The sequence below is a fragment of the Mus caroli genome, chromosome 14 (genome assembly GCF_900094665.2).
Source record: "Mus caroli chromosome 14, CAROLI_EIJ_v1.1, whole genome shotgun sequence".
In the NCBI taxonomy this organism is placed as follows: domain Eukaryota; kingdom Metazoa; phylum Chordata; class Mammalia; order Rodentia; family Muridae; genus Mus; species Mus caroli.
In genome coordinates, this window is record NC_034583.1 from 61,619,454 (window position 1) to 61,632,194 (window position 12,741).

Here is a 12,741-nt window from a genome sequence, read left to right on the forward strand (position 1 = left end):
GTGTGTGTGTGTGTGTGTGTGTGTGTGTATGCCTGCCCTTAAAGGGGATTATGAAACCTTATCCTTTCCTCATCCCATTTTGCTCTGCCAAAGGCTCCCACCATGACCTGCTGCCTATATGAGGCTCCAGAACCATATTCTCCACTATCTTGGACTGGAAACGTGGGAACTGTGAGCCAAAATAAACCTATTCTCTAAGCCAGTCGGTCCTCTCCGGTGTTTTGTTACAGTGTCAGAAAGTTGACTGACCAGCCGTCTGTTTTGAGCCTGTGCTAAGCATGTAGCATTACATAGTGGATGCCATTTTAACCACATCAGGGAGGATATAGACTATTGTAAGATGTCTAATATGCTTGCCTGACCCAATAAGACTTGGCATGGGTTAGGCAAATCTAAGAGGCCAAGACTTAACACCAAGAAGTTCCTAGCTAACAGGGAAAGGTATAACAGTTGCCAACCAAACCCTACACTTCTGGGTCCTCCCTCTAGAGAGGAAAGGCCTAGCTAGGGGTAGGACAACCCCACTGCTACCCCCATCCCTAGGAGGTCATTTCCACTTCTGAGCCTGGGAAGAGAAGCTTCAGGAGAGATGGGTTGAACAGCCTCTCCTAGAGGAAGCAGAGCACAGCACTGCCTGCTTTGGAAGGAGCCCAGATGTAAGCTTCACACTGGGCTGGGCTGGGCCCAGGGAGGCAGGAGGCCAAGCTGGAGGTGGAAACACAGCGGCGGCTTCCCTGCAGCCATGGTGACATCTGCTTCTCATCCCCGCAGAGTCAGCATTACACAAATTGTTTTAACCTTGAGGCCTTACACACGGGTTCCTCCTCCCTGGTTGGCCCCACTGGGTGGATACGTATACATTTACTTTATCACACACTTAGTCAGACACAGATGGGTAATGTCCCGATGGGCATATGGTGACATCCAATCTTATGCTGTCTGTGCAGAGCCACTGAGGTCAAAGACTCCGCCTCTGCATATGTGAGCAGCATCCAGCATTGGATTCGGGATAGAAAGAACATATCAGAATGAATGAATGAATGAATGGAATATCATTTCAGCTTTCCTCTGGTCTGCAAATACATGTGCAGAGACACACACTCACTCAGACACACATGTGCAGAGACACACACTCACTCAGACACACATGTGCAGAGACACACACTCACTCAGACACAGACCAACTGGATGTAGCAGTGACCTCAGCAGCATCAAGCCAATCTCTCATTTAACAATCTAGGAAACTGAAGCCCAAAAGGAAACTGGCTTAAGTTAGACTATACTAAGCCTCTGGAAGGATTGATTTATATTCGGGCTTCACCATTCCTAGCCCGATGGATTTACCCAAGTCCATTACCTCTCTGGAACCCACATTGTAAATATGTATATACAAAAATAGACACACACACACACGCACACACACACAATACACACAGTCTCAGAGTTCTTAAAAAACATACAAGCTCCAACACACACAAGCCAGTGGCAAGCTCTGAACTCATTAAGCCAGTAATAGTAGCAATAATGACACCTTGTGTAAATGTCTGTTGAAATTTACCCAGCGTCTTCCAGTTCACAAAGTGTTCACTCATTAATGAGTCCATTTAATCCTAGCCCGCCCACAACTGCTCAGTAAGCCACAAGGCACCCCTAGGAGTGTCCCACTTCAGATATCTGGAGAGATAACATTGAAGCTCGATGCCAGCCCCCTTCCTTGACTTCAGAGATCAGGACCCTGGGGCCAGAGAGGGAGGTGTAAGCCCAAGGTCACCCACCAGCTGGTAACTAGTTGTGTTTGGGAAGGCTTCTCTTAAGATGACACCCTCCATGACCCAGGCTTTGTAACTGATGTGACAGAGACACAAGAAGATTCTCAGTGGCATGCACAAAGGGGTCTGGAGGATTCCTATGTGACAGGATCCCAGGACCACCTCACACAGCTGTATACTTTGTACTTTTGCTTGTACGTGGTACCTCCAGGCTTTTGCACACACACCCATGGGCATCACCAGGCACAGCTGTTCCTCAGTCTCCCCAAATGTCGATTCCAGGACCCCTACAGACTGCATAGAATCTTGACATACTCGGGTCCGTATATAAAGTAGCATTGTGTTTGCATAGAACCCACTCATGTCCCTCCTATATTCTCTCCTTTTTTCTTCTTTTTCTTTTTTGAGACAGGGTCTTATATGGCTCATTCTGACTTCAAACTCCCTATATAGCCAAAGATGATCTGGAAATTCTGATCCTCCTGCCTCTATTTCCCAAATGCTAGGTCTACAGATATGAACCACACCATACCTGTTCCAACTCAAAGTTTGTGCGTGCTAGGTAAGCATGCTACCAAGTATCTTCACCCCTCCTATATACTTGAGATCATTTCTAGATGGCGTATAATGCTTAATACAATGCAAATGCCAAGTAGCTATTACACTGCATTTCTTATGCAATAATCACAAAGTCTGTAGAGGTTCTGTCCAGACCAACTTTACACCTTACAGAAGGCGGCCGAGCCCATGCTGGAAGATAAGCCAACAGTGGAGTCTTTGGAAGGTGAAACTAGTCTTTGAATCTAGTTTGGCTCCCACTAGCTGACATTCACGTAAACTTTCTGAAACCTCTGTTTTCTCCCATCCAAAGAAAACACATGATATAATGCATCTCCTAAGATTACTTTACGGAATAAGGACATGTCTACGAAGCATCTAGCACTGGAGCCTAGAGCACAGAAAGCAATGGCGAAACATCCAGTTCACTGTGCTTGCCACACCAATCCCGGAGACTCAGAGTCAGCTCCAAACCTTCCCTAGACATGCTGGGTCTCTTGCACTCACTCCCCATCTGAACGAATCTATGGACAGACACTACAGAACCATGTTGGCCTATGAGTCCAGGCAGTGTGGGACCAGGGCAGGGAAAGTAGAAGGAGCAGGGTTGGCTACAGAGCTCAGCTGGATGCCCTGTGGTAGAGATGTCACGGCTGAAGAATGCATGGGAACAGAATGGGGGCAGGGTGGGGTGGGAGGGGAGCTTACGGCCAGGAGTTGGGCTGACAGCTGGTCCATCTGGGATCCTAACCTTAGGAAGCCGGACAATCCAGATGCAAGAGAGTTCAGGATGCTTTCCTGGCCCAAAGGAAGCCCTGGGGTCAAGGTCAGGGTCAAAGAAGCAACTGTTTTCAACACGGTATCACAAGTTTTTGTTTTGTTGTCTGGCTATAAACCAGGCAGGAAGCACTTGAGGCTCTGTAGCCAGGCCCAGTGCTGGAGGGGAAAGATCAGAGAGACACACATATCAATATGCATGTGGACCTAGAAAGCAAGCAATCTTTGTCCCTCAGGTCAGCTTCTGGACTCCAAAGTTCCCTCCCCTTGGCATGGCCAGGTCTCACCTCCTGAGTGGAGCCTGGTTGGTGTGATGGAGCTCCAAGGGCTTGTATGCAGCACAGGCATGTATTTCCCTCAATGAATGCAGACTTGTAGCCAAGGGAGGAAGTACTTAAGGCCCCAGACTATGCAAACAGACTCATTCCGTCATCCACTTACACACCAGTGCACATCTGTGCCTGTGCTCACACAAGAGCCCAACACACACAGGTGAACAGACCTGCTATGAAGCAAAGACTCACACACAAATATATACAACCAATTCCCTGTGCGAGTTCCAGTGTGTTCTGACCAATAAGAGAAAGCAAAAGCATTTCCTTGAAGGAAAGGGGCTGCTTGGAATGGACAGAGGCGTGCACGTGTGTCAGGAGGAAGAAAGAGCCACTAAGCCCCATATACCGCCTCAGGAGGTGGCCTGCTCCCCGCCACCAACACTGGAGTTTTCCCCCAAATCACTGGAGTAACAGAGTTCATAAGAGTCCCTTCTTCTGCCAGCAGTGGTGGGGCACGCTTTAATCCCAGCACTCAAGAAAGGCAGAGGAAGATTTCTGTGAGTTCCAGGCCAGCCACAGCTACACAGTGAGATCCTGTCTCAAAACAAAAGAAGAGTCCTCTCATCCTGAGGCATCTCACCGGTCCCTCTCCATTAGGGCCCATAAGAGATGTTTTCCTCGACTCTTAGGGCATCTAAAAGTGAGGGTGACTCAGGCAGGGAGCAGGGTCTTAGTTGAGCGGAGTGACTCACTCAGGATGTCTGGAAGAGGGAATGTGGTCTGGTGAGAGATAAGGTCATGTGCTTTCTCTGGGTTCCATACCTGGGCCACAAAGTCCCAGGAGGGAGGGAGGCAAGAGGGACCTGTAAATACAGACCACCTCTCCCGCAGACAACAAACTGGCTGCTGCCTGAGGTCTAAGTGAAAGCCAGATGTGTCAGTGGCAAGACACTAGGCTGGGAATCTCCAAAATCCTCTTCCGTGGCTTTTCAACGTAAGAAACCAGAGTTTCCAGTAAATAACCTGAGCGCAGACTTGGAAGAGTCAGCCTTAAGCACACCCATTCCCCAGGTTGGCTTCTCGCCCCAAAGTTCAGGACTTTCCCCAGAACATCAAGGGTCTTAAATTTTGTCCTTACTTTAACAGCAGCCATAAGTGGATGTGGTGGCTCACCCCTGTAATAATCTTCGCATGTGGGAGGCTACGGGCAGAGGATGATGGGTTCAAGGGAAATCTGGTGAGACCCCATCTACAAAAGTAAATAAATAAGTCTAATGCAGACAGTAACTAAAGCAATCATTTCAGACTATGTTGATGCCCAGCTATGTTTAGAATAAACTGCAAGGTCCCGTTTGAGCTGGGAGAATCAAAGAGTTTTCAGTGCTAGTTCTCTGTGTGGGAAGAGGAAGCAGGAGGATGTAGAAGAGGCAGAGGAGGAGGGAGGAGGGAGGTGGAGGAAGAGAAAGAAGAGGGTGTATCAGTCCCTTCCAAAGGAGGCTAAGGCAGACACCCGCCACAAGCACCCCTAGCATCTGGGGTCAAGGCTATGGATGGGGCCAAGAAGCAAACCTAGCAGGAAGCAGCAGCACAAAGAAAGATTTGGTGGGCCTGTAGCTGGAGGGGGGCAGGAGACAGGGCTCGGCAGATGTATATGTACACCAGTCCAGTTTCCTGCCGGGGTGATCCACAGGGCCTAGCATCAGTCACACCCAAGAAGAAGGCCTGATCTGACCCTGAAGCTAGGCCCTGGCAGGCTCTAGGACCTCTCAGCCACCTCAGGCCTGGCTGAGCTCCCCACCAGCCTCACATCACCCTGGTAGAGAACTTTCTCCAGAGCCCTTGTTTGAAGCTCCAACTCAGTCAGCCCCACCCTAGCATGAAATCTGAGACTAGGGATGGAGCCCTGAGCCTATTGCTATTCCCCAAAATCATTCCCATTCTCAACATGAGCATAGCTTCCTATCCATTCTTGGAGGCTGTGCTCCTGTCCTGGTGCCTCCTCAAAAATCTCCACTCTGCAAACCTTCCCAGACCCCTTCAACCGCTTTGCTCTGCCCTCCCCATCACCAGGAACGAAGAGCTGATGAGGGACCCTAATCTTCCTGGCTTATGCTGTGTAACATTAGTGTGCGCTTGGACACTTGCTTAGAATGTGATCTCTTTAAGGACAGAGATCTGTCTGACAACTCTTTACACCTCCCACAACATCAAACCCAGCCCTGAGACATATCAAGAAACGTACATCACTGAATGGATATGAGACACCGTACAGGGTCAGAGAGATGTTAGCTTTTTCTAAAATCCAAGTCCATACCCTCTCAAAGACATTAATCAAGAGCTGGAGGCACAGAGCACAGGGAATGAACTTTTATATAGTGTTTGCTGTGTGTTAGTAATAAGTGAATTATATATGTTCTCAGATTTAGCCCTTACCCACCAGCTAGTTCTCTAATGAGGAACTGAAGTTCAGAGACTGTGCTCAGCCTTCCCGGTGGCTAATGAGTCCTTCAGATTTCATGCCCTGCTCATTCTTCCTCCTGCCCTCCTACCACACACAATGAGATGGAGACTTTTACTGTCCTGGTTTGCCTACAGCATACCAGGCATGGAAGAGGAAAGACTGAAGGGTTTGGTTTGTCCTGTCCTGTAAAATGGTCCCTATCCTACCTAAGGGTGGATGGAGTAAGGAGAGTCCCTGATTAGGTCCTCTGTGCTCAAGATTGTAGCTGCCTGTCCCAAGACTTTGTGTCCATTCCTTGTGTCCCAGTCCCTGGCTCTAGCTCTTTGCAGACAGGCTGAAGCCAGAAGTGGGAAGTCGAGGAAAAGTTGTGACAACTTGTCCCCAGTGTGTTCCAGACAGCCTACTCGGGAACATCAATTAGGCCAATGGCCTGAGTGTGTCTGGTCATCTGGTCACTCCAAGGGAATCACAGCAGGAGAGTCCTCATGAACAAAGATCACACACACACACACACACACACACACACACACACACACACACACACACTAGAAGCCCTGACTTGACTAATTAGCCTCAGGTGTCTGTAGGACCAGAGAGCTGATGTGGAATATCTGAGATCTCTTTGTGAGATTCATTTGCTAACCTAACTGGGCTCTGGCAAAGCTCTCCTGGCACACAAAGGCACAGGTAAGTCCCCCTGTGCCCCCCAAGCCCCCACCCCGAGGCCGATTTCTCTGACTTTGACAGCTGTCTCTTGAGTGTTCAGAGAGCTCTTGCTGCTGGCTAGATTCATAGGATTGACTATGAAGAAGTATTCCATAGAACCTCTTGAAAAACTTTCTCCTTCCACTGGGCTGAGAAGCCGGGAAATCTATCCCTTTGGAGCTGCAGGCCTTCTGGGCATCAAACCAGACAGATGTGCTGTGCGGCACTATGGCAAACAGACAAGCAGGCAAACACCAGTGTTCCACAAAGCAGGAGGGATAGGGGAGAAGGGACACGGACGGACACATACACACACACACACACACACACACANAGAGAGAGAGAGAGAGAGAGAGAGAGAGAGAGAGAGAGAGAGAGAGAGAGAGAGTTTGGCCAGTAAAGTTTCCCGGTGGAGAAAAAGCCTCCTTGCCAGCGGGATTCGCTGGGACCGAGGGAGGTTTCCCCAGGATTCCTCTGTGAAGGCAAACGGCAGCCGCAGCAGTTTCCACAAACAGCAGCAAAACTTCAGTCCTAAAAGTCCCCCAAACTTCCCCCTCCCTTTCTCCCTCGGTCTTTTGTTCCCCCACTGCATTGCCAACCAAGCAGCTCCCAGCTTCCCACACTGGACTGTCCTCCCCCAACCCCAACTACAACCCCAACCCCAACCCCTGCCCGGCCAGGAGCCTCGATCCCAGCCTGCCCACGCCCGGCTTCCGTGCGCCCTGGGGGAGCCGGGGGTCGCTCACCCGCCTTGCAAGGGTCTTTGTAGTTGAGGAGCTCCGGGGCGTCCTCCTCGCCCAGGTCGTAGGTGTAGTCGGCCAAGTCCAGCGGCCGGCCGGCGCGCGGGAGCAGCAGCAGCAGCAGTAGCAGCGGCAGCGACAGCAGCGGCAGCGGCGGGCGGGCCACGCCGGGCATGCTGGCGGGCGGCGGTGGCGGTGGCGGTCGCGCCCGGACGCGGGAGCGGGGCGACGGGGAAGGGAGCGCTGAAGGCGAAGGGGAGGCGCTCTCCCCCCGAGGCCACCTCTTCCCGTCCCGTTTCCTGTCTCCCGCCCCCCGCTCGGCCCGGCTCTCTCCGGCCCTGGGCTCCGGCGTCCCCTCGCCCTCCTCTCGGTCGCTCCCTTTCTTTTCTCGCCGCCCTCCCACTCCCCACCCCACCCCCCCTTTTAGGGAAATGAGCTCGCTGGAGGGCGGGTTTTCGCCCAGCTCAGCCCCCCTCGGGGCCGGGACCGTGCTCGGCCGGGCCGGGAAGCACGCCAGCCGGGCGGGGAGGACGAGAGTAGCACCGCCCGCCCCGGAGGGGAATCCGCTGCCTGGGACTGGGGCAGGGGCCGGGGAGGGGGCGCGGGCCCGGGATGACCGGAGGCACCGCTCCGCGAGGGGCCCCCTACAGGCCGCTGTCTTGTACCAGGCGGAGTGCCTCCGGGCACGGGACACGCTGTCAGGTCCGTTTCCTCTTAGACACTGGATCAGCGATCGATCGTTCTCTCCCAGAGACTCCAGAGTCTGTCTGTCTTAGACCTCGGCTTTCTCGCTTCTCGCTGTTTCTGTCTAGCTGTCTCCCTGCCTGTCTCTGTCGCTGTCCTTCCTTGCGGACACACCGCTGGAGGGCGCCTAACACCCGTGTATGGCACCCAGGTCCCGTCCTCTGTCCCTGCCTTTTGCTCTGTTCCCCATTACCTGGGGTAGGACCAAACCTCCATCACTCTTAGAAAGGACGTGGCAAAGCGCCCCAACTCTCCAAACCCTCTTCTTCCCAGGACGGCTTCTGCTAGAAGCTGAGAAAATGTGAAAGAAAAGAAGCGCCACTCTTTGTTTTTCAATCAGGCTGCTTTATTCTTTTGTGGTAGGATCCCCTTGGCCCATAGGAGAGACACCTTTCCTTTACAGACTTCCACCGGTTTCTGGGCAGGAGCAGCTTCCTGCTTGTTTGACAAAGACCCTTTGCGGAGGGTCTTTTCTGTCCCGCTGCGGTTTCTACCGACCCTGTGAAGCAAAGAACTGATGCTTATCATGTGAGGGAAGGGGACTGAAGAAGCCACCCGCTTGGGTCCAGTGTGGGATGTGTCTGGGAACCCTCCATCCTCCGAGCTCCTGAGACCACTGACTTTAAGAGATACCTAGTAGGTCCCCTGACAAAGCAGGCACCCCAAGCCCTGCCAGTGTTGCCCAGGCACCCTGAAAGGTACTGTTGCTCACCTGTGGGGTGCTAGATATAGTAGAGTGGTAGCTCTCCACACAGGGTGCTCACAGCAAGGCCTAGGAAAGCCAGGTCTCTCCCGGAAGCATTAGACTCAGAACCAGCATCATGCCCTTCCTCCTGGCCCAGCTTAGAGGTGGGTGTGGAGGGCTTGGCCTGGAAAGAACACCTGCTTTCAATGTCACCTGCTTTATTTAGTGTGGGACACTAAGTTGGTAAGGCAAATTCTCGAGGGTCAGTTTCCTCACGAATTCAGAGAGGGACTGGGTTGGAAACAGAAGCCCATAGGTCATGTCTAAGCTCAGCCAAGGCCAGCAACTTAGCAGGGCCACCTGAGAGCTGGTAGGGATGGCAGGACCCAGGTCCATGGAGAGAGGAGAACATGTCTGATCCAGAAACATCAATACCACACAGGGTACGCTAGTCATCCTTTCACATGTCCCTCTACTCAACCCTCAGAGGAAGACTGCTCGCTCCCTCTCTAACATACCCACCTGGAAGTTCTGGAGTTTTCTAGCGAAAGCCTCAAGACTAGGGATGCTCTCTGGAGCCATCTTCATGATGTAGCAGTAGGTTCCTGGAGCTGGCTTATAGGCCGTCAGGAGCTAAGGTATACAACCCTGGAGGTCATTCACAAGGTCCCCTTGCCTTGCTTCCTCCCCCACCCTCGTTCTCAGCCAACCAACTTCCTTTAGATTGTCCACGGAGGGTGGGGGTGGGGGTGGGGTGGTTCAAGCATCTGAGGTGAGGTAGCCAGGCACAGAATGGGGAAAGACCTCTGGAAATGCTCCAACTGGCTAGTTCCAGTAAAGTCCCAGTGGTCCCTCCGGCATTCTCACCCGCTGGTAGTCATACACAACGATGCCAGTGGAGCCGATAGAGAAGGTAGCAATGGTGTCTGCTCGCTCACTCAGGGCTAGGCGTTTCTGAGTTTCCGGTGCTCCGATGCTCATCTCAAGGACCTAGGGGAAGGATGTCGGAATGCTGCCTGGTATTTCTCTTTCTTCCCTCACCCTTTCGGTACCCATATCTACTCAGAATCCTCTATCCTGAGATCCCAGGAAGGCTAAACATAAGAGGTGTTGGAGCGACCGATGGTTATCACACTAGGCCAGGGCCTGGGGGAGAGGATCTAGGCAGGATGGCTACCTCATCTCTGTTTGTGTTACCCAAGATGTGCTCATATCTGTCCACTCCCTTCTCTTCCTCCCGAACAGCTGCCCATCCCCCCATCATGTCCCCCAACCCCCTGTCTGCTGTGTCTCTTTGCCCAACCCAGGCCCGCTCACCATCTCAGTGTGTTTCTGACTCATGTGAAGGCCCATGAGCAGAGCCCCCACAATCACCACGACAACGAGGACCACCACCACAACCACGATGAGAAGGCGTTTGAGGTGCACGGGGCAGCAGGGAATGCGGAACTGGCTCCTGGGACCCGCTGAGTAATCCTGAGAGAGCAAGGGGAGCAGAGAGACAAGTGGGTAGTGGAGAGGGTGGCTCCCGCTCTCCCTGTGCAAGGGGGACACACCCCCCAGACCTCTTTAGGCTATGAGTGTGCAAGGAAGAGCTGGGGAGATCAGAGGCTTTGGGGAAGGAAGGCTTTGGGGAAGGTGGTTGGACTCTAACAAAAATCATAGCTACATAGAAAGTTAGAAGCAAAGTCTAGGTTTGGAATAATCCAAGAGAGCCAGCTACCAATCTCTTCTTCTGTTTTCCCACGACGACTGATGCCCCAGACATAACCTGAGTTTTTGCTCCCTCAAAGGATCCAGGTAGCCCCGTCTCTATGCCTTTACACGGGTCCCCTTTGTTCCTTCCCAATCCAGTCCATGTGCCAGCTTCATGGTTTTTTACACTTATTTAGTGTGGGTGCGTGTATACGTGTGTAGGGGATATGTTTGAGTGTGCATGTGTGTGATGTGTGTGAAGGTACGTGTGTATGTGTGTGTGTGGTATGAGTGTCTGTGTGTGCACATGTGTGTGGCGTGTGTGAGAGTGTATGTATGTGGTGTGAGTGTGCATGTTTGTGTACATGTGTGTGGTATGTGTGAGGGTACATTGTGTGTGTGTGTGTGTGTGTAGTATGTGTGAGTGTGCATGTACATGTGTGTGTTTAAGTCAGGGACAACTTTCATCTCCTTTCATCATGTGAATTCCAGAGATTAAACTCGAGCCACCACATTTGGTGGCAAGCACCGCTACCTACTGAGCCATCCTTTTTTTTTTTAAGGAAAAAAAACCCATATCTATGACCCAGGCTGCCTTTCAACTCCTCATCTATCTAAGGATGACCCTGAATGATTATCTTGCTTACACTTCCAAACAGTGTGCACCTCCATGCCTGGATTATGTGGTACTGGGGACCAAACCCAGGTCTCCACATTTGCAAAGGGCTCTAGCTACTGATCTACAGTCCAGCCTCACTGTCATTTGCTCTGTGGGGCTTCCTGTAGCCTCCCAACTACGTGGTGGTGCTATCGGTGATCTTCACAGGACTTTCTATTGACCCCTCTGTGGCTCTCCATCCCTTTATACAGGAATTTGTGGCTGTCATGCTTGCCTTTACCAGGGACTCTTAATGATCAAGGTATCTCTATCCTAACAGCCCAACCCGAAGCTAATTGAGTATATGAGTCTAGAAAAAGAAAAAAAGCCTACTGGAGGATGGACAGTCAAGTCCAGTATACTATGTATGCACACACACACACACACACACACATACACACACACTCACCGGTGGACTCTCCATCAGGACCTCTTTGCTACCCACGTCCATTTTGTAAGGTTTCTCTCTCTCTCTCTCCTCTCCTCATCTCTCTGGTGTGACCAGTGTCTTATATATATCATCAGAGAGAGAGGACAGGGGTGAAGGACTGGGCCTCCTGTCTGCCAGCCAAGTCCTTGGCTTTGTAGCTTGTTTGTTCCTGGCTTTTTAGAGCCCAGGCCCCCGATAAGGCAACTGCAAGAACCCCCAAGGGCCCTTGGCCTAGGCACATGAATCCTCTTGGCCCCAACAAGAGCAAACCTGGGTGAGGTAAGCAAACTCACCCTCAGGCCACCTGCTCCTCTCACCGTGGGTGTCTTTCTGGCATGTCTGCCTCGCTTGCTGGCACCTGCCCCTGCAGCCCTGTGGCTTCTCTTCTTCTCACAGGCCAAACTGTTCTGGTGGCAGCCAAGAAATCTGGCCATTCCTCGCCTCAAGATAACCTCCCCAGGCTCAGGCACGAGTTCCATTCAGGGACTGAAAAAGTGGCGCTTGTTGATGGGGCTGGAGAGGAGGGTGGTGGAGGAACAGAGCTTGGGACAGCACCTGGGGTCCATTAGCATGGTTCCTTAGGGTCAGATTCCTCTTTACCCCACCTTCTCCCACACGTGCCATTCCTATCCTCAGATTTGCTCCTGTCTTCCTAACTCTGGAAACTCTGTCCCCACGGATGGGAAATTATTACTCATGGGCGCTGAGTACCGTTTCACTCTTTGCTTTGGCATTGTCTGTATGTTGACTGCTCTGATGGCTTACTCTATAATACCCTTATCACCCTTTGCCTCCTGGCACTGAGGATCACACTTAGGGTCATAGCATGCTTGGGAAGCCCTCTACTGCTGAGCCACGTCCCCAGCCCCTGACATTTTCTTAAGCCAAGATGACCTTGTCCAGGATTGAGTGTGGTCCCAGCCATCTCTGCTCCTCTACTGCCCTATCTACCCTTCTGTGCTCCTTTTTATAATAACTTCTAAAGGAGCCCTATGTGATTTCACCAAATCCCATTCACTTTCACGACCTCCTCCTCTTCCTCCTTCTCCCCATCGCTGCCTTCTCTCTTTCCCCAAATCCTCTCCTGTGCTATGGGGTACTAAGTCACATCTACCAGTGAGTGACCTAGGATTGCCTGCACCCTTTCAACTTGGGGTTGGATACATGCCTCCAATTCCCTTTTAAAGACTTATTTATTTTTATTTGATGTGGATGAGGGCTTTGCCTAAGTGTTTGTCTCTGTA

General features: G+C 51.8%; 2 protein-coding genes across 4 annotated transcripts in view; both read right to left on the bottom strand.

Moving 5' to 3' along the window:
• Positions 1-8,086, bottom strand: part of Bmp1 (bone morphogenetic protein 1) — a 49,357-nt gene extending 41,271 nt beyond the window's left edge. The window contains exons 1-2 of one of the 3 annotated variants that reach the window (XM_029469021.1): positions 7,951-8,086; positions 7,292-7,461 (exon numbers count right to left, since the gene is read on the bottom strand). In XM_029469021.1, the coding sequence (XP_029324881.1) occupies positions 7,292-7,460 (169 nt within the window). In that variant the 5' untranslated portion in view covers position 7,461; positions 7,951-8,086. Of the gene's footprint in view, positions 1-7,291; positions 7,678-7,950 lie in introns of those variants that run through there. The other 2 variants (XR_002379636.1, XM_021181280.1) reach the window with 2 other exon arrangements.
• Positions 8,087-8,377: 291 nt separating this feature from the next.
• On the bottom strand, positions 8,378-11,540 carry Sftpc (surfactant protein C). The gene is made up of 6 exons (XM_029469222.1): positions 11,477-11,540; positions 10,032-10,190; positions 9,582-9,704; positions 9,237-9,347; positions 8,742-8,898; positions 8,378-8,528 (listed from the first exon to the last, which is right to left on the bottom strand). Exons 1-5 carry the CDS (start codon positions 11,516-11,518, stop codon positions 8,752-8,754), a joined length of 582 nt encoding a protein of 193 aa, XP_029325082.1. The 5' UTR covers positions 11,519-11,540; the 3' UTR covers positions 8,378-8,528; positions 8,742-8,751.
• Positions 11,541-12,741: the final 1,201 nt, after the last annotated feature.

Bases quoted from the DNA above. Each gene is read 5' to 3' on its own strand.
- Sftpc (XM_029469222.1), bottom strand. From the start codon at position 11,518: ATGGACGTGGGTAGCAAAGAGGTCCTGATGGAGAGTCCACCG. The intron at 9,705-10,031 runs GTGAGCGGGCCT...TCCTTCCCCTAG, and splicing joins GTCAGAAACACACTGAGATG to GTCCTTGAGATGAGCATCGG. The intron at 8,899-9,236 runs GTGGGTATGTTA...TGTTCTTTCCAG, and splicing joins GAAAACTCCAGAACTTCCAG to GCCAAGCCCTCCACACCCAC.